The 21,549-nt window shown below is 37.3% G+C and overlaps 1 protein-coding gene and 1 pseudogene across 2 annotated transcripts in view; one reads left to right on the top strand and one right to left on the bottom strand.

Annotated features, from left to right (window-relative positions):
• The window catches only part of LOC132006112 (UPF0547 protein C16orf87), a 31,606-nt gene extending 18,447 nt beyond the window's left edge, over positions 1-13,159 (top strand). Inside the window, exons 3-4 of one of the 2 annotated variants that reach the window (XM_059383792.1) lie at positions 5,287-5,469; positions 12,135-13,159. In XM_059383792.1, the coding sequence (XP_059239775.1) occupies positions 5,287-5,469; positions 12,135-12,253 (302 nt within the window). In that variant the 3' untranslated portion in view covers positions 12,254-13,159. The remainder of the gene's footprint in view (positions 1-5,286; positions 5,470-12,134) is intronic. The other variant, XM_059383793.1, reaches the window with a different exon arrangement.
• A 5,944-nt stretch (positions 13,160-19,103) lies between these two features.
• LOC132005334 (transmembrane and coiled-coil domains protein 1-like) lies at positions 19,104-21,294 on the bottom strand (annotated as a pseudogene).
• Positions 21,295-21,549: the final 255 nt, after the last annotated feature.

The raw sequence follows: 21,549 nt of genomic DNA, 5'->3' as shown, positions 1-21,549 counted from the left end.
TGTTTTAAAAGTCTATTTTGACTATAGATCTCTTCAGTGTATAGTTGGGAGGAGCTTATTGACAGACTTTTGGGTATAAATTACATGAGCCTGGGAGACACTATTGAATTCCATGATGACCAAAATAAGGGAAGCTTCATTCTGGGATAGAATGTGACATTCCTTATATTATTTCATTTTTATGAGAAGCTGTCATTTGTTTTAAAAGTCTATTTTGACTATAGATCTCTTCAGTGTATAGTTGGGAGGAGCTTATTGACAGACTTTTGGGTATAAATTACATGAGCCTGGGAGACACTATTGAATTCCATGATGACCAAAATAAGGGAAGCTTCATTCTGGGATAGAATGTGACATTCCTTATATTATTTCATTTTTATGAGAAGCTGTCATTTGTTTGTGTCTTCTGTCTATGTTTTGGAGGTTCACAGTTCCTTTGAACATTGCTTGGTTCCTGAGAGCTTTACTAACTTGTATCATTTTCTATGCAGTAGTCTTGTAGCTATTCTGATGATCACTCTGTGGCCTGCTCTCCCTTATTGTACTTTTTGTTCTATCCTGGGAGTATTTTGGGGAAGAACAGTTCTCCCTTCTATAGGAGCCATCTTTTGTTTCTTTTTTGGATTGTAGTGTCTTCTATTCAGGTTTCTTCCATTCTTTCTTTTTTAAGATTTATTTATTTATTTTAGAGAGCTCAGGGAGGGGCAGAGGAAGAGAGGGAGAATCTCAGGCAGACTCCCCACTGCGTACAGAGCCTGATACCAGGTTCAGTCCCACAATCCTGAGACCATGACCTTAGCCAAAAGCAGGAGTTGGAGGCTTCACTGACTGAGCCATCCAGGTGCTCCCTGTTCTGGTGTCTTTTCTCTTTCTTTCTTTCTTTCTTTTTAAGATTTTATTTATTTATTTGACAGAGCTCACAAGTAGGCAGAGAAGCAGGCAGAGAGAGAGAGAGAGAGAGAGAGAGAGGAGGAAGCAGGCTCCCTCTTAAGCAGAGAGCCCAAAACAGTGTGCTTCATCCCAGGACCCTGGGATCATGACCTGAGCTGAAGGCAGAGGCTTTAACCCACTGAGCTACCCAGGCGCCCCACTATTCTGGTTTCTTAATCGGAATCTGTGAACTTGCTCATTTGCTGAAATTCTGTAATTTCAGGGGCATGATAGTATCCTTGTTTCCATCAGTACAGATCTATTTTCCTTTTTCTCTTTATCTTTTACCCATGTTTATTCTCTTTTCAGTGGGATTTTCCAGAAAGCGGGAGGTAGATGCATGTGCTCTGATTTTATTTATTCAGCACTACTTAATATGTGTAGATAGTGTTCTAGATTCTGTGAATGAGACAGACAGGGGCATCCCAACTTCCATGGAGTTTATATTCTAATGAGAGATTGAACATATAAGTACATAACATATTATAATATTAGATTATAAAAAGTAATTTGGGCTGTAAGACTCATGGGAAGGTAACCTATAAATCAACATTTGAAGTAAATAAGTAGTCTCATTAAAAGTTTTGGGATCAGAACTCTGGGCAAAAGGATTAGTAAATGCAGATACCTAAGGGAGGAAGGAACTTGTTTTATTAAAAGGAAGGCATGTCTGGAGTATAGTGAGCAAATGGCTGCAGTATGAGAGAAGACTGGAGAGAGAGGCAAATGTCAGATCTTATAGACACTTGTAGTCTTTGGTAAGGAAATTTGACTTTATTTTTAAATACAGTGAAAAGCTAATGAAAGATTTTAGAGGGGGAGCTATACAGTTTGAATTTTTTAAAGATAGCTTTGGCAGCTATGTAGGAAACATATTTGGTTTGGGTGTTGTCCATGGAGGTAGAAGGATGAAGAAATTGTGGATATATTTTGCAAGGAGTACCTGTGGACATTTGTGATGATATGAGAAACAGCAGGCTGAGTCACAGATAATCACAAATTATTTGGCGTTTGCAACTGGGTGGTGCTACTTACTAATATAATGAAGCTTTGGAGAAGGGAAAATCAAGAGTGATTTTTTGATATATTTGAAATACTTGGAAGATATTAGAGTAAAGCTGTCAAGTAGGTAGTCTGGAACTTTGGGAAGAGGCCAGAGTTGAAAGTATAAATTTTGGAACCATCATAAATAATAGAGTGTAATGTTTGGATCTATGGGTTATCTTGACAGAACGTAAGTGAGAGAAGAGGGCTCAGGTCAGAGGTCTAGGGCTGTAATATTAAAGATGAGAAAGAACCTGGGGGAGAAGACAGCAAAAGGAGATAAAGAGGAAATGACTGGTGAGCTGGGAAACCTGGAAACCTGAAAAGCAAGTGAAGAATAATTTTCAGAGAAGAATAGTCATCTTTGTTGAATTTTTGAGGGATGGCATTAAGATGGTTAAAGAGAGGTACTATTAGATTTGATAACAGATTTTTTTGTCCTTTTTGATCAGTTTCATTGAGTGGGCATCTATATTGCAGTGGATTGATTAGTGAATGGGAGGTGAGAAACTGAAGACAGAAAGTAGAGATAGCTCTTTTTTGAGAATTTTGCAGAGATGGGTGGGTAGCCAGAGGAACAAACCTAAATTCATTGTTGAACTTTAAAAGGCATACTATAAAAAGCTTTACCTATTACTTTTTTTTTTTTTTTTTTTGAGAAATTCTAGGCATATACAAGAGCAGGAAGAAAATGGCCAACCTGGCCCCATTCATACCCATGTTTACTCCTTCCCTTGCATATTATTTTTAAACAAATCTCATATAATTTGTTATAGATGTTTTATTTTATATTTCTAAAAGACCTTTAAAAATATAAGCACAATTAAAGTTAACAATAATTCCTTAATTTTTTTAAAAAGATTTATTTATTTATTTATTTGACAGAGATCACAAGTAGGTAGAGAGTCAGGCAGAGAGAGGGGGGGGAAGCAGGCTCCCTGCTGAGCAGAGAGCCCGATGTGGGGCTTGATCCCAGGACCCTGAGATCATGACCTGAGCCGAAGGCAGAGGCTTAACCCACTGAGCCACCCAGGTGCCCCATATAATTCCTTAATATTAAATACCCAATGTGTGTTAACATTTTCAGGTTTCTCATAAAAACTTTTTTAAAGTTTTAAAAAACAGATTATTTAAGGTCCATATATTAGGTATGGGCGATGTCTTTTTTTAGCTCTCTTTGATCTATTGTTTTCTTTCTTGTTTTTGCATGCAAAAAAAAAAAAAGAAGCTATCACATGTACATCTGGATGTGCTATTTGGGTCTTCATGGTGTAGGAATGTAGGATAACACGTTCCTCCAGTGACTTTTATTTTTCCTGTAAAGTATAATTTGGATTCAAAGGCTTGATGGGGTTTGATTTTCTTGACAAGACTACCTAATAGGTATTCTGTCAGGTGACAAATAACGTCCGCTTGTTTCTGTTTTTGTAATTATAGCAGCTATTTATGTTTAACACTCACATCCTTTAGTTCATTTCTGGTTGAAAATGGTGATACCTGGGGTGCCTGGGTGGCTCAGTCAGTTAAGCATCTGCTTCGGCTCAGGTCGTTGTCCCGGGTTTCCTGGAATCAGCCTCAGATCAAGCTCCCTGCTCGGTGGGGAGCCTGCTTCTCCCTCTCCCTCTGCCCCACTCCCCTACTTGTGCTCGCTCTCTCACTCGCTCGCTCTCTCTCTCACTCGCTTGCTCTCTCTCTCAAATACATAAATAAATAAATAAAGTCTTTATCTTATTGTTGTTCTTCGTTTTTTAGCCACAGTACTTCTTAAATTAGAAACTTCTCTTTATCTGTCCTGTTGTTACCCAGTGAGTGATACAGTTTGAATAGAAAAAGCTAGATAAAATCTTTTCTTCTTTCTATTCTATTTAAGTTTTCAAAATAGAGAGTTGGTTCTTACACATCTTCTTATGGTGGCCAAGTCATTTTTGCTTGTATTTTTTAAATTTATGTCATTTTTTAAAAAGATTTTATTTATTTATTTGAGAAAGAGAGCAAGTAAGAGAGAGCACAAGAGGGGAGAAGGTCAGAGGGAGAAGCAGACTCCTGAGGAGCTGGGAGCCTGATGTGGGACTTGATCCTGAGACTCTGGGATCGTGACCTGAACGGAAGGCAGTTGCTTAACCAACTGAGCCACCCAGGCGCCCCCTGTAATGTGGTTTTAAGTATATCTGATGTTCCAATTTATTATTCAGTTCCTGTTTGTACTGATGCTCAATTGTCCTAAAGTGGTCAGTGGGAGCCTTTTCAAGTTATCCTTGGGTCCTTTAACAAGACCCTATTTGTATTTGACAACTGTCTTGCAATCTGGAATAATTAAGTGTTCTTGCATCATCTGGTATATGTCTGAGATTAGAATTAAGTAATTCTCTAAGGGCACAGTATTTGGAAATAACCATTACCATTTTACTTAAAAAGTCTTTTTTTTTTTTTTTTAAATTATACTATTAATAGCCTATTAAGAGCCTATACTTACATTACAGTCTTTTAAGTTGCTCCCTTCTTGGAATATGAATTTTATCTATTTTGGCCCTTTACCATGTGGTTTTAGGTTTTAGGGAATTCTCTTTGTTGCTTTTGAGTTCAGGTATGTATTAAAGCAAGTTTTTTGTTTTTTAATTTGTTGTTTGTCTTATCCAATATTTTGAATTGTTTGGAGTGAAAAGGATGGCTTCTTGGCATTTATTAAATCACCATATTGAGTAAAGTTCCTCTTTTGCTTTTCCATTTAGGGATCTGCATGCCCTGAGAATGTCAGAAATGATCTCATCTGTGCTAAAGTGAAAACTACTTATTACTTCCCTAGTGTTTATATATTTTCTGTGGATGTTTTCTGTTTGCTTTTTATTGGTAACCTTAATGTATTTATGGCTAAGGTCAGTTTTGCTTCTGTATATTTGACATATTTCAGTCTATAATTTGAGTAGGGGACAAAAAGGAATGGAGTTTTTTTTTTTTCTTTTCTTTTTTAATACTTTACCATTTTTAGCTTGGAAGCAGAGAGAAGGAAAAAGGCAGAAAGATCACTGTGAAATTGTGTGAACATGTAGGGGTTGAAAGTAAAGGTGCCAAATAAAGAAACTGGTCTTCTGTTATATTTCCTCCTACCTCATGAGTTAATGTGGATCTGAATTCTGTTGAATTTCTTTTTTTCCTGTGTGGGCGTGAGGAACATAGATGTAATGGTTGTAGTTTTATAAAATATGCCAGGCAGCAAACTCTAGTGCTATTTAGAAAGAAAAAGAAGACAATGAGAACTGGGGCAAACAGTTCTTGCTAAGCCCTAAAATATATCACTTTTATTCATCCATACAGAAAACAAGCATGAGGCCAAAAGGAGGCGAACAGAGAGAGTTAGGCGAGAGAAGATAAATTCTACAGTAAATAAGGATTTAGAAAACAGAAAGAGGTCTCGAAGTAACAGCCATTCAGATCATATCAGACGAGGAAGAGGAAGACCTAAAACTGCATCTGCCAAAAAACATGAGGAAGAAAGAGGTATGAATAAATCCAAGCAGTTTTGTTTTTCAAGTATTAAACTTTTCTAGATCTTAATTAGATAATAGTAAAGCAAGTGTTTGGTAGGCAATGAGCTCCTGGACTTAAAATCACAACTCATATTTTAGTTTGAAAACATTTCCTCCAGGGTAGATGCTTGTTTTTTTGTTTTTGTTTTTGTTTTAAATCAGAGAATTTAATTCTTATTGAAAAGCTAAAGTCTCAAATTAGGAACAGTTCACCTTGCAATAAGCTAATGTTTATTCAGAGATAATAATTTGTATATGACAACCTAGAGAAGCCTGTTAAAATGGTTGTTTTTTTGTTTGTTTTTAAAGATAAATCTGATTTCTGTTAAACTTATTTCAAACTGTTACACTATGAGTTTTAAAATTACTATTGAAATATTCTTCAGTATGAATTTTTAAAATTGCTCATTGTGTCCTCTCTACTTTGAGGCAGATTTTGGGTAGTTAGGTAAATTCTTCTTGGTCCAAAATAAATTCAAATATCTCCTTACAGGTTTTCTTCTTTCTTCTGATAAGTAATATGTCTGCCAGTAAATTGTTTTTAAACATTAACTAAAACTTCAGCTTTTTTTTTGGTATATCTTTTAAAAAATCTTTTATCATGGAAAATTTCAAAGATGACACAAGAGTAGAGAGACTAGACTAGGATAATGAAACCCTGTATGGCCTTGAATGAGTATCTTTTGCAATTGAGACTTTCAAGCCTGTAATTAATGGAAAAAAGGGATGGATACTTTTTATAATTACTTAAACACCTCCATCAAAATAATTTCATCTTCAGTGAAATGCATTTATAATTTCTTACCTTGTTGGTGAGTTATGCTTTGCTTTTTCAGACACTCAGTTTTTGATATTTAAGCATAAGTGTAAATTTCTCTAATTTTAGACATTGAAAAAATTTTTTAAACCTGTTTACCATTTCTTTTGCTTTGTATGCTTTTATTTCAATAAAGTTATGTCTGTGAGGGAAAGTAAATTCACTGGTATAGCTGTCCTTAGCTTTTTCAGAGTTAATGGTTTCTTACTATTGTGTGTCTAAAGGAATAAGGCTTATATCATATTTGACAGTATTTTATGAAGAATAATTAGATACTTCTTAATTCCTTAATTTTACTCCATTTTCTTTTTCCTTCTCTTCTGCTGCTCTTCCAGAGAGTTTGAATTATTTTTAAAATTTGAATGTGTTTTTTTTTTAACATGGGATGATCAGAAAAATCTATGCTAAAAACTGCTTCAGAAGGGAAACTAGACAAAAAAAAAAAAAAAAAAAAATCAACAGAAAAAGAACAAAACAGGGAAATACTGCTTGGCCCAGAAAACAGAACATTCTTTCGGGTTGAAGTAAAGGGAATATAACCCAAAGAATGGAGAAGGAATGCTTCTGGTGGTGAGTGAGAGGAGATGAGAAAACAGATAATGACAGTTTTTTAGTTGGGGTAATGAAATCTAGATAGTGGTGCTAGAAATTTTTATGTGCTGGTCTAAATTTTTATTCATATTAACTTGAGAAAAGAATTTAGTTAGCTATCTTCAGATATTTTGAGCTTATTAATAGAAAAGTTTTAAAGCTATATCTAGAGTAAGATACACTTTTGATTTATTTTTAATACATACAGGAGGGCACTCAAAACAATTTTTGTAGAATAAATGGATCTTTTCAGGTAGGCTTTGGGGTCGGAGTAGGGAAGAGGTCAGCAAACTTTTTCTGTAAAGAGCCAGATAATACATATTTTAGGGTTTGTGGACCATACAGCCTTCTGTTGCTGCTACTCTGCCCTGTCATTGTAGCTGGAGAGCAGCCATAGACAATATGTAAATGAATGGGCATGGCTGTGTTCCAGTAAGACTTTATAAAAACAGGTGGCAGGCCAGATTTGACCTTGGGCTGCATTTTACCAACTCTTGAGGCAGACCATGTTCTCTAAATATAATACGCATAAGAAATATGAACTTTTGAAATCTCTGTGTATTTTAGAACAGATTTCTTTCATATGCTTCTTAGTATTAAGTAACTATTTACTGTAATTCAGTTTTTATTGATTTCTTGCTCATAGGGTACTTGAAAACTTTGAAACAAGCCCTACCTTTAGTAAGGACAGTTTGTGTATAAATATTTTGAAAAAGAATAGGAAGAAGAAAGAATGGAAAAGGAAAGCTTGTTAGACATCTAGATAGCAAAATATTTTTATACAATCATAAAAACAAATCATTAAACTTAAAAATTTTTGTTGGTTTAAGATAAGTTTCCATTTTATATGAGGGGAATATGATTATTTTGGATATTATTGGAGTGACATTAAGATTAAAATATAATGGGCAATTCTGAATATCTTATTAATGAACATACAAAATTTGTGTAGAGTTCAAGTTAAAGTTGTTGGATTGAATAACCACACCAAGCTTTCCATCATCCTCAAATCCTAAGTAATTATTAGTAAAGGAATTTTTTTTTATTTTTTTATTTTTTTTTATTTTTTTTTAAAGATTTTATTTATTTATTTGACAGAGATCACAAGCAGGCAGAGAGAAAGGCAGAGAGAGAGGAGGAAGCAGGCTCCCTGCTGAGCAGAGAGCCTGATGTGGGGCTCGATCCCAGGATCCTGGGATCATGACCTGAGCCGAAGGCAGCGGCTTAACCCACTGAGCCACCCAGGCGCCCCAAGGAATTTTTTTTTTAAAGGACCAAATTCCATAAGGACAAGGAATGGGAAAAGCAACACAATTCTAGAAAGTGATAACTGCTTTAGTAGACCCATGAAACCTAAATTGTTTGCCCCTTTAGGAAAAACTAATAAAAAAACCCTGATTTTTATTATACAACTGCCCCTAAGGTCAGGAGTTGGTGCATTAGCTATGTTTGGAAGTGTAGGGGTAAAGTTGTGGCTAAAAATGAGATTGTTTGGAAGTCTGGTTTTTAATGGCCTGCTAGGGCTGTTTACCTCATTTTCCCCTCCTTCCAGATTTATCCTTTTAAAAAGATTAGACAAAACAGAGTCTCTGACTTAGTAACACCAGGTATCACTGAGGGCAGGGATACTAGATTGAGATCAGGAAGATTACTTGAGAATTGAAGAGGGTAAATACTGAAATCAGTGGTCAGGCATGAATCTTCGAGTTAGGAGATTAGCAGTACCTTCTTGAGGAAATGTGAAAAACCCAAGAGAAAGGACCTGAAATAAGGATACATTCATTAGGGGTTTCACAAATGGCCCAGTCAGATCATCCTAAATTGGTGATCACAGTCAGGCTCCACATATGTATGAGCTCATCAGCTTTTCAGATCCTGTTCTTAAATATGCTCATATTATCAAGAATTACTCAGATATACAGAAGAAAGCATCTATATGAAAGGCGAAGACCAAACAATAAAACAATAACTAAAATAACTAACAAATAGAATAAAAACAATAACTTGGATAAAAGAGGTTTTTGCAGGAAAGAGGAAAAATTAAAACTATTGTTGATTTTTTAAAAAATATTTTACTTATTTATAAGCCAGAGAGAGTGTGTGATTGCAAGAGAGTGAGCACAAGCAGGGAGAGGCAGTCTTCCCGCTGAGCAAAGAGCCTGACGTGGGACTCCATCCCAGGAGCCTGGGATCATGACCTGAGCTAGAGGCAGATGCTTAACTGACCGAGCAACCCGGCTGTATTTTTAATGTTTTTAGCAAGAGAAGATACTGTAGTCATAAAACAAGAAAAAGATGATATTTAAATGGAATAGCGGTGTCAAAAAAGTACTAGAAAATGAACTTTAAAATACAAATCTGGGGTGCCTGGGTGGCTCGGTTTAGTTAAGCGTCTGCCTTCGGCTCAGGTCATGATCCCAGGGTTCCCTGCTCAGCAGGAGCCCTGCTTCTCCCTCTCCCACTCCCCCTGCTTGTATTCTCCCTCTTGTTCTCTTGCTCTCTGTCAGATAAGTAAATACAAATCTAAAAAAAAAGTGTGTGTATTAAGATTGTGGAAATGAAAAACTTTAACAGGTTTATTGACAGAATTAAAGAATTCTACCAGAATGTAAAGAAATAGAAAAAGAGATGAAAGGGGTGCCTGGATGGCTTAGTCGGTTAAGTGTCCGATCTTGATTTCGGCTCAGGTCACGATCTCAGGGTTGTGAGATCGAGTCCCATGTCAGGCTCTGTGCTGTGTGGGAAGCCTGCTTAGGAATCTCTCACTCCCTCTCCCTCCCTAAAAAGAGAGAGAGAAAGGGAGGGAGGGCAGGTGGAAAGAAGGAAGGAAGGGAGGGAGGGAGGCAGATGAGAAAATAGAATGGGAAAGATAAGAAATTTAGAGGACCAGTTTGAGGTCAACATTTATAAATAACTGTTGTTCCAAAAAAGAGCATAGAAGATGGAGGAGAGGAAGTCATCGCTGAAATAATTCAAGATATTTTTCCAAACCCGAAGGACATTGATTTTCTACACTGAAATGACCCACCAAATTCCCAGATGAGTGGATGATTAAAAGTAGAGATTATACTGAAGCATATCGTCGGAAATCCTACCTCTGGTTAAAGGGAAACTCCTTCAAGTGCTCAGGCAGAAAAGAACAAGAGAAGGAAGTGGTATTTGGAATTAATACAGTGGAGTACTACCCAGCAAGGGACGAACTCTCATATATGAACAAATAGCATCAATGAATTTTAAAAACATGTTGAATGAAAGAAGCTAGACACAAAATAGTTCATGCTAGATGATGCCATTTATATGAAGTCCAAGAACAGGCAAGTGAATCTGTGGTGATAGAATCAGAACAGTAGTTGCTGGTGAGGTGGGGAGGAATTGACTGGAAAGGAGCATGAGGAATTTCCTCTATCTTGATTGTGGTGTGGGTTATGTAGATGTACATTTTGTCAGAACTCATCCAATTGTACATTAAGATCTGTGTATTTCACTGTGTGTAAATTTAGCAATAATGTTTTAAATAGCTGTTAAAAAAGGTATTAGCTCTTTCTAACAGTGGCACATTAGTTGGAAGACAATTTTTTGCCTTCATACTACTCAGGAAATCTATCAGTCTCTAGTGAACCACACTGGGAATTAGCATGAAGGTAGACACTTTCTAACATTCACGGTCTCAAAAAATTTGCTACCTATACTCCCTTTCTCAGGAAGCCACTATAGGATACCTGGCATCAACAGGAAGAAGTAAACCAAGAAAGTGTCCTGGGATCCAGGACACAGGGTCCAACTCAAGAGAAAGACATTTATATCCAGCATGATGTTGAAGAGAGATCTAGATGATAATTAATTGTGTAGCAGGTCTAGAAATCAACTATTTCAGATTGGAGCAGAAGACTTGGAGAGACTTATTCAAGAAGATAAAATTGATATAATACCTAGTATGTGTAAACATTCGAAAGATCTGTACAACTCATTACTAATGAAAACTAAGCAGATGGAAAAAGAATCTCTTCAGGAAAAAAAGTGCAGTAAAAGTCAAATCATTTACATAGAAGAATAATATAAACATTGAATATTGATCTCACTAAAATTGTGATGTAACTGTAATGGGAAGATGGGATAGGAAGAGTATGGGGCTTAAAATACGGGAAACAGTAAGATCCTGAATTTTCATGGCGGAAGGTCAGTTAATAATGCCTAAAACCAAGAAGTAGGATCACATAAAAACTTTGCTTAGAGAGGTAAAAACAAAAAGAAACAACCGAAAAAAGTAGTTGAGTAGTTGCACATAGAGTGTGGGAAATGTGCATGGGGGAAGGAAGACTTCTATATTTTGTAGCAAGTTGAATAAAAACGATTTGACTCTGTATATTTAACTTTGATTAAAAAGTCAAAACAAAACAAAAAACAGACCAAAGTACAATCATAAAAGAGCCTGAAAAAAGAAATTGGCAGAATGTACACGAAGATGTTTATTGTGTGTGTGTTTTTTTTAAAGATTTTATTTGTTTATTTGATGGAGATAGAGATTACAAGTAGGCAGAGAGGCAAGGCAGAGCAGAGAGCCTGATGTGGGCCTCAATTCCAGGACCCTGAGATAATGACCTGAGCCGAAGGCAGAGGCTTAACCCACTGAGCCACCCAGGCGCCCCATGTTTATTGTGTTTTCCACTAGCTCTGAGATAATGTAGGTGGTTTTTCTTTTCTTTTCTTTTCTTTTTTTTTTTTTGTACTTTCCAATTTTCTACGATGAACTTGGATTGCATTTGTAATCAGGAGGGGGAAACATTGAATTAAATGTTGGTTATTCTTATTTTTTATAGCAGGGCTAAGGTAAAGAAGTTAATATATTCATAAAGGCACTATTGGATTTTCAGAAAGGACCGTCTTTAGGGTGAGAAAATTCATTTTGATTGGAACAGTGAGCTTATCCTACTGAAGAGAAAGAAGTATTTGAGATTTTTACAGAAATGATTTAGATATTATAGACAATGTGTGTACACACACACACACACACACACACAGAGTTTCCATTTAGTTCATGGCATTTCAATAACTCCTTTGTGTAATTTTTAAAAAATTTTCAGTTTAATAGTGTGATACTGTATAACATTTAATATATGTTGTTAGTATTGTGTATATTTATTGTCATCTAAAGAAATACTTAAAAGCCTCAAGTATTTTTTAATTACCATATTTGCATTAAATTATCTCTTTTTTTTTTTTTTTAACAGAGAAACAGGAAAAGGAAATTGACATCTATGCTAACCTCTCTGATGAGAAGGCTTTTGTGTTTTCAGTCGCCTTGGCAGAAATAAATAGAAAAATTATCAATCAAAGACTTATTCTCTGATACTTGTCTGCAAAATATGTTGAAACTGTCTTCAGGATTACATCAGCAAATTCTCACCCAGTTGTGGACTCTCAGGAGCATTCTGACTGCATCAATAAGGGCCATTGATTGTTTTTTTTCCCTGTCATTTAGCCTGTGCCACACTTTGGGAGCAAAGCTGTAGGCTTGGACTGTTCTGGGATTTCCTTGTTTACCAAGGAGTATTGTCAGTGTTTTGTGTTTGAGATTTTAAGTATATTTACCAAAAACAAAAAAATAAAAAACGGTGGATGGCTGTTAAAGGATACAGGGGTAGAGGAGGGAGTGGAAGAATGAAAACTAGGGAAGTAAAATGCTTGATAGTTTTCAGGTTTGCCACTAGAGATGCAATATTTTAAGTACTTTGAGAAAGAGTGACTTTTAAAAATATTATATTTCAGATTTTCAGCACTAACAGATTGCATATATACAGTTCATTTACTTTTAATAAATTGGCAATTGATATTTTATTGAATGGGGAATTAAGAATATAAACTGTACATTTTGTCTTAAATTGATTTTTTCTTGGCCTTTATTTTTATGACGTAAGGTATGTGTTATATTTTGGGAGATACTTTCTAGACATTTGGGAAGTTTGGGTGCTATATGAAGAAAAACATTTAAGGATATATCATACTTCAGATATAAACATCTTGTTTTCTTGAATGTAATTTATTTATTGGTTAAAAATACCTTTTCTGCTCTCAAGATGGTGCCTGTTAACCTAAACATAAAATATATTTATTACATACAAAATATTTCTTAGATAGCCACTTTTAAAGCAGTAATGTTTTATCTGAGTGGATGTTCATTTATACATCCTGATGATTATTTAAATTGTTACTTAATCTCACTCTGGAAAAAAATAAACCTTAATATTGAAACTAATAGATTAATAGTGTTTTTGTTCTGTGAAGTTTGTGAAATATATTTAAATTCTTAATTTTTCTGGTAATAAATGATAACTAGTTACTTATAGTTGATCTACACTAAATGCTTTTGCATTTTTGCATATCAATTTAATATTCAAACTTGACAGTAATTTCCCATATTTCAGGTACCCCCCCACACCCACCCCAGTGGCTGAATTTATTTGGCAGTCTAGAAGCCTTATCAGTCAGATTTAGCTTTAAGAGAAATTTCCCTTTGAGTTCCAATAGTTGCATTGTCAGCTTCATCCTGCCTCTCTCATCATCTCTCAAAAGAAAGAAGATTGACATTTTTTTCCTACTTTATTTAAATGGTAGCCAGCAGAGGGAGCTTAAGAGGTACTCTAGGTAGGAAGCAGAATTTTTTCTAAGAATTCTTTCCCCGCAGTCCTTTTATTTACCTGTAGGTACTACTATCATTACCTTGTATGCATTAAAAAAAAATTTTTTTTTTAAAGACACACTTTTTTTTCAAAGATTTTTGTTTATTTGATAGAGCACAAGTAGGGATAGAGGCAGGCAGAGAGAAAGGGGGAAGCATGCTCTCTGCTAAGCAGGGAGAATTGAGCAGGGCTCAATCCCAGGACCCCGAGACCATGACCCAAGCAAAGGCAGAGGCCTAACCCACTGAGCCACCCAGGTGCCCCTTTGTATGCTATTTAAAGCCCTAGTAATAAAGTTTATTCCCAAGCATGCTAATGTGATTTTTGTCTTTGAACTATAAGAAAACTATTTCCATTTTGACAAAAAATTGTAAAGGTAATTAATTTTGAGTATGTCCTCAGAAAAAGGAAGAACAGCTTATGGAATAGGCATCTCTGTAAACAGTTATTGATGTCAGAGTCTGTCTCTTTAAAGCTGAAGACCCTTAGAGGAAAGTCATGTTAGAATAGTCATGGATACAATAAGGAAGGAGACTGGTGACTAGGCTGGAATTTACCATGTAAAGAAGTAATTTATTTCAGGTGCTTATGATGTTAATTGTTATTTAAAAAGTTCTTTGGTGAAATTGGCTTTCTCTGTTTGTGATGTAACCTATTCAGGAAATTTCTCTAAAATTATGTTTTCTGATATTTTTATAAGTTATCTCAGTAAAAAGCTGAATTGATCTTAAGAATGTTGTAATGGTCTTGGAACATATTGCTTGTCATTCATTGGTGTTGAAGAAACCTCTCTTGGCAGATGTCCTAAGAACATAATTATAATAAGTTAATTACATAATCTAAAATTTATTCTGCCTTAATACCTATAAATGATACGATTATTCAGAATGCCCTGAAATGATTCCATAATTAGATTAGATCTGTTGAAGGTATGTTCATTCTTAAACGTGAACAAGATTAAATAAAAGGGATTTGGGAGTTAGGCTAAACAATACAAATTTGTATGTTTACCTCTCCACCCACCCCACTCTATTAAAAATGTTTTGAGGAAGGCACTTAAGTTTTTGAGATTTGATCTTGTTTTTTTAAACATGAACATTTCTTAAGTTTTTATGGGCGAGAAGGCTTAGGTTATGTTCAGTGCAAGGTATTTAAAAATAAGGAAATACTGCAAATGATTTCTTCTTTAGCAATCAGTGGAAATGATCAAACATCTTGAGACAATTTATATTATGATGAAATAAAATTTAAAATTATAAATGACTTAATTTACCCAGATTTAATTGGTACTTCTTGAAATTTCAAAAGTAGTTTAAAAAACAATGCTCAGGGGCGCCTGGGTGACTCAGTGGGTTAAAGCCTCTGCCTTCAGCTCAGGTCATGATCCCAGGGTCCTGGGATCGAGTCCCGCATCGGGCCCTCTGCTCAGCAGGGAGCCTGCTTCCCTTCCTCTCTCTCTGCCTGCCTCTCTGCCTGCCAAATAAATAAATAAAATCTTAAAAAAAAAATGCTCAGTATGCCGTGACATCTGTCATGTTTCCTAAAAGCAAACACTTGTTTTCTCTGACATAAGAATTCAATTTGGAAAGTGTTTGACTTTCTAAACCCTGCTAATTGCATTTGATCTCTAATTATGACTGTAAAAATGTCTTAGTAATACATGTAATTTTTACTTCCAATCTCCATGTTTATCCTTTAAATTTAGAAAAATTAAGCTCTTTGCATACTTAATAGGAAAGTATTAATTGGGTGCCTGGATGGCTGAGTCGGTTAAGCATCTGCAGGTCATGATCCTGGAGTCCCAGGATCGAGTTCCATGTCAGATTCCCTGCTTAGTGGGGAGTCTGCTTCGCCCTCTGACCCTTCCGACTCTCATGCTTCTTCTCTCTTGCTCTCTCACAAATGAATAAATAAATTTTTTTTTCTTTTTAAAGATTTATTACTTGAGAGAAAGAGAGAAAGAGCAAGAGCAGCGGGGAGAGGGAGAAGCAGGCTGACATGGGGCTCTATCCCAGAGCCTGGGATCATGACCTGAGCCGAAGGCTTAACCAACTGAGCCACCTAGGTGCCCCACAAATGAATAAATAAGATTTTTAAAAAAGAATCAAATTTGCTTTCTTCTCATACAAAAATATGCTTGGTGGCTCGGTGGGTTAAGCCTCTGCCTTTGGCTCAGGTCATGATCTCAGGGGCCTGGGATCGAGTCCTGCATCGGGCTCTCTGCTCAGCAGGGAGCCTGCTTCCCCTCTCTTCTCTGCCTGCTGCTCTGCCTACTTGTGATCTCTGTCTCTCTGTCAAATAAATAAGTAAAATCTTTTTTAAAATTTTGAAAAAAATATACATATCTTTGTAGAATTTTTAATTTTTTTTGGTGTTCAGTTTTTTGTTTTCATCTTTGAGTATTATAAGGCTTGTTTTTACATTTGGTGATATATGGATATATATATATATACATACATACATATACACACATATACACCTATTATACTTTTTCTAGTTTTTTGTGCTGTTTTAATCTGCTTATTTTAGTTTATTAGTAATGTACAATGCCCAAAAATAACAACTATAATAATGAGTATCCTAACATACAAATCAAACTCTCTGGAATGAGAAATATGGACATATAGAGGCTCTAGGCTGAACTGGAATAATTCTATTTGCCACATTCAAAAATTTTCCTTTTGTATTATTAAGGAATATTTTATCCTCTTGTTGAGTGTGTCTCTCCCCTCCTCCTAATGTTTTATCAGTGTGCTTTTTATTTCTTTCCCTTATTACACTGGCAAGGACCTTAGCACAATGTTGAAAAAGTATAAGAGGAAGATCCTGGGCCTGATTCTAGTCATGGGAGAAACATACTCAATCTTTCAGCGTTAAGTATGATGTTTTTGTGTTGTAGAATACTCCTTATTAAATTGAGGAAAATCTGTTCTCATTTGCTGAAAGTTTTTATTGTGAACATTTGTTAAATTTTGTCAGATGTATTTCTCATGTAAATTGAAAGTTTTTTTTCCCCTTAGAATGTTAGTATGGTAGGTCACATTGATTTTGTTTTTTAAGATTTTATTTATTTGACAGAGAGAGAGAGATCATAAGTAGGCAGAGAGAGAAGGGGAAGCAGGCTCCCCACTGAGCAGAGAGCCCAATGTGAGGCTCGATCCCAGGACCCTGAGATCATGACCTGAGCCAAAGGCAGAGGCTTAGCCCACCGAGTCACCCAGGCACCCCTAAAATGCAAGATTCTTATGCATCCGGGTGTTGATCTGTTTTTATTGATTTTGAGAGGGGTTCTCTGTGTCTCCTGGACTTGAATGCCTATTTCCTTCCCTAGATTAGGGAAGTTCTCATTTATGATTTGCTAAAATATACCTTCTCTCTCTCTCCTTCTTCTTCCTTTGGGACCCCAATTATTCTACTATTGTTTCAGTTAGGGCATGGCTGATTTCTCAAAGCCTCTCCTCATGATTCATCAGTTGTTTTTCTCTTTTCCACAGCTTCCTTACTTTCCATCATGTCTTCTATGCCTCTATCTCTTCTGCCTCATTTTACCCTAGCCATTAGAGCGTCCGTTTTAGACTGCATCTCAGTTAAAGCATTTTAAATTTTGGCCTGATTAGATTTTAGTTATTTTATTTCTACACTATGGAATTCTCTAGCATTTTTTTTAAATTTTTTTTTTTTTTTTTGACAGAGATCACAGGTAGGCAGAGAGGCAGGCAGAGAGAGAGGAAGGAAAGCAAGCTCCCTGCTGAGCGGAGAGCCCAATGCAGGGCTCGATCCCAGGACCCTGGGATCATGACCTGAGCCAAAAGCAGAGGCTTTAACCTACTGAGCCACCCAGGCACCCCTTCTCTAGCATTTTTTATGCTTTTTATCAAGCCCATCTAATATCCTTACAATTGTTATTCTAAATTCTAGGTTTGACATTTTACTTAAATCCATATTTATTAAATCTGTGGCAGAGAGTATTGCCTCTGATTCTTTCTTTTGTTGCAAATTTCATCTTCTAGTTATTTTGTTTAGAGAAGAATAGATGAATGAGAGAACAAAATAAAAATGACCAAACCATGACCCCACAGGAATATATACTAGACAAATCCAAAGAGATCAGAAACAAAAAAAAAAGGTGGGGGGGAGAGAATATAATCTAACACTACATCCCAGAATTATAAAGAAAGAAAAACATATATATACAAAAATAAAATTGAATACAGTGAAAGGAACACAAAAATGAAGACTATATCTATAAAATGTAAAAGTGAAAATTTTAAAAAGACTAAAAAAGTTGATAGAATAAGCTAGTTGAAAAGGAAAAAGTAAAATTTTAAAAAAGAGTAAGGACTTGAAAAAACCTTGAATTATTCTTTTCTTTTCTTTTTCATTTAAAAACATCACTTCTTTATTTCAAAGGAAAAATAAAAGGCCCTTTCCCAAAAAACCCCAATAATAATAATGACAATGAAAAATCCTATTAGAAACCATAAGCAATCACTGAGAGTTTGAGTATTACATCCTTCAAGTATGCTGTTTGGATTTTTTGTTTTTTTTAAGTTGGTGACTATACACATATTTAAAAATTAAAAGTGTGGCCAAGGGATTTTGCTTCAAATTAAGTATTTAGAGGACTACTTCAAAATACTTCAAAATACTGTAGTAGGGTTTTGCAGTGATCCTTCGGGGGCATGATGCTCTCACTTTTGTATCCTAGCAAAGGTTAAGGGATGAGGTTCATTAAGTGATCATACTTCCAAGGTCAGCATGAGTGGCCAACTCGGATGAGACAGCCAGGGAGAGATCCATGCATTCTTCCACAGACAAGGACAATCCACCCTGAATACAAAAATTCAGACATAGAATGTAGCAGGATTTCACAGTAAAGTTAGTCTGGGATAGGGGAGAGCCCAGATGAGGCAAGGTTTTAGGTTTAACTGGTTTCCCCTAAACAGATTTTTGCATCTTTTTAGTGGGTTTTAGTGCAGTCCTTCAAGCCACAATTTAGAATGCCCTTCAGTGTGCTCCAGATTGTTGGTTCATATTAAAGGACTGTTTTAAGATTTGCATCCCAAGGAATATAATGCTACATAAAAATAATTCAAGATTTTTGCCCAAAAAACTTCTTGGATAAAATCTAAAAAATACTATTGCAATTACGTTTCTTGAAGAAAAAAAAAATATTCTTTTTTTTTTTTTTTAAGATTTTATTTATTTATTTGACAGAGAGAAATTACAAGTAGATGGAGAGGCAGGCAGAGAGAGAGAGAGAGGGAAGCAGGCTCCCTGCTGAGCAGAGAACCCGATGCGGGCCTCGATCCCAGGACCCTGAGATCATGACCTGAGCCGAAGGCAGCGGCTTAACCCGCTGAGCCACCCAGGCGCCCGAAAAAAAAAAAAATATTCTAAGTGCAAACATATTCACTCAACTCTTGTTGTTGTAGAAAACTTCAGAGTAGGTAAGTTGTCTAATTCTTTGCTGCATGCACTTGCCAGAGGGTAGGGGAGCACTGCCTTCTCGTTCTAGCATCATCTGAGGAAGGAGAAGAACCATTCCACATAGCTGAAGAGGGCATCCCAATGCTTCCAGAGAAAGGCAATGAAAACCACAAGGATGGGACACCTGGGTGGCTCAGTTGATTAAGCGGCTGCCTTCAGCTCAGGTCATAATCCCAGCTTCCAGGGATCAAGTCCCACCTCGGGCTCCTTGCTCAGCAGGGAGCCTGCTTCTCCCTCTGCCTCTGCCTGCCACTCTGTCTGCCTGTGCTTGCTTGCTCTCTCTCTCACAAAAAAATAAATAAAACCTTGAAAAAAAAAGAAAACCACAAGGAATAAATTGTTGAATGCCCTGTTGCCAGTCTTCATGAGAGGAACCATGCAGTTGGCTATCGTGGAGACAAAGACCAAAAGGACCGCCATGACTGCCAGAAGGATGTTGATGAGTTTGCCTAGAAGGTTCCAGGCAGTGGTATTCACCAGCCCTTCCAGCTGTACCACCAACCTGCTGCTGCTGTAGCTACAGCTCCATCCTGGAGATGCGGGTCTGGAATGGCTCCAGGGCCTCCTGGATATCCCAGGCCCATTCACAGGACCGAAATACAACTTTCTCTTCCATGCTGGCCAATTCCTGCTTCAAGTTTAAGATTTCATTCTGATGGAGTTCCATCATTTAGTTGTTCTTCTAATCATTCACATCTTTATCGCTCATCTTGTAAGGCCTGCATTATTACTGAATAGTCTCTCTGATAATGTTCTTGGAGGGTCTCAAAGGATTCTAGCCTGGTCTGTGTTTCCTGGATCTCCTGGTTCTCATGTAGTTGTGCATCTAATCCTGAGCTCTGCATGTCCAGGGTGTCTGTTTTGGAGCTGGACGCTCCTACAGCAGTGCCTCCAGTGGTGCTGTTGGCTCCCACTGAGTCTGAAGTGGCACTAGAACAATCTTCCTCACTACCATATTTTGGGCTTGATTGAAAGTTTGAAATCACTCCCCAACCCTTCCCCCCATTATCCACTTGCCCTTCCTCTAAAGAGTTTTTCAGTTTAGGGATATTGTCGGCACTGACAAATTTATTCCAAATTAGTGAGGCCATCTCTCTGGGTTTTGAGACTATAGCCCCTGCTGCTGAATGGGTCACCTGGGAGAAGCTAGAAAGTCCACCTTTGACACTGTCCACCACACCTTCACTGAAACCAGTCACCTTTGCTCCCACATCCTTCAGACTCTGGTGCATGTCCCTGAAGACATCTTTCGGCTGCCTGGATCTCCCATTCTGCTCCACCTCTTGGAGCTTTCTGTGGTAGTTCTCAAGCTTCTTTTGCAGATGGAGGATGGTTTGGGCAGACTTCTGGTTCTTCTCAAAGACCTGCTTGATGCAGGCAGCCTGCTGCTTGTCTGCATTGTTGGCAGACAAGTCAAGTACTCAGCAACATTGTCGTCCCGGGCTGTTTGTGCAATCTTGATCTGTTCTGTGAGCTTCAGAATCTTCTGCTGCAGGTGAGCAAGAGCAGCCTTTGTGTGTTGACGATCTGGTGTTCCATCCACAGAGTCTGTGCAGAAGCTGCCATGAGTGCTGGAGGCCACTGCTCTGGAAGTCCGGGTGAGGCTGCTTACTTCCATCTGCTGGATCTGCTCTGCAGTTGCCTCATCCCCTGGCAGACATGCAGCAGCAGCAGCAGCAGCAGCAGCAGCAGCAGCAGCAGCACAAGCTATTTCCATCATATCAGAGCTGGTTGGAGTATCAGTTGTGGATAAAGACCTGGCTCTGTCCAAAGGATAACAGCTGCCATCTCCTGACCAGATTTCCTGTTGATGTGGGGACTTCCCTTTGGGGTCTTTGCCCCACCTATTATGTAAGCTCGTCCCTCTCTTCATCTTGGGTAGCACTCAGATCTGCTGCAGGACACGATTCAGAGCTGTGGGGTGGGCGGGAACACCATCAATCTCAGCACATGCATTCTGGTTTTCCAGATCCATTTCAGGTTCTGGATCTACCTGAAATGGTTGCACATTGTGTGGAGACACTGATGACCTCCTGTGCTGGTGCTGGAAGAGATGTTTCAAATCTTGGCCAATTACATTAATGCTCTCCAAAGCATTGTGGGTCATTTCATACAACTTTTGTTCTAATTCTGTTTGCTTTTTGGCCTCTGCATCTTGGGATTTGCCTCCAGGAGCAGAGTCCTCATATAACTGTTCACTGCCTCCATCAATAGGCTCCATCAATAAATTTAATATGCTTATTTGCAAACTCAAAAACTTTTAAACACACCAAGCCTGTCAAATTAGGTAGGCTTTGGGGCGCCTGGGTGGCTCAGTGGGTTAAGCCTCTGCCTTCAGCTCTGGTCAGGATCTCAGGGTGTAGGGATGGAGCCCGGCATTGGACTCTCTGCTCAGTGGGGATCCTGCTTCTCCCTCCCTCTCTGTCTGCCTCTCTGCCTACTTGTGCTCTCTCTTGTCAAATAAATAAAATCTTTA

Source organism: Mustela nigripes, chromosome 17 (assembly GCF_022355385.1).
Source record: "Mustela nigripes isolate SB6536 chromosome 17, MUSNIG.SB6536, whole genome shotgun sequence".
NCBI classification, from domain to species: Eukaryota; Metazoa; Chordata; class Mammalia; order Carnivora; family Mustelidae; genus Mustela; species Mustela nigripes.
This window is presented reverse-complemented; position numbering and strand designations above follow the sequence as displayed.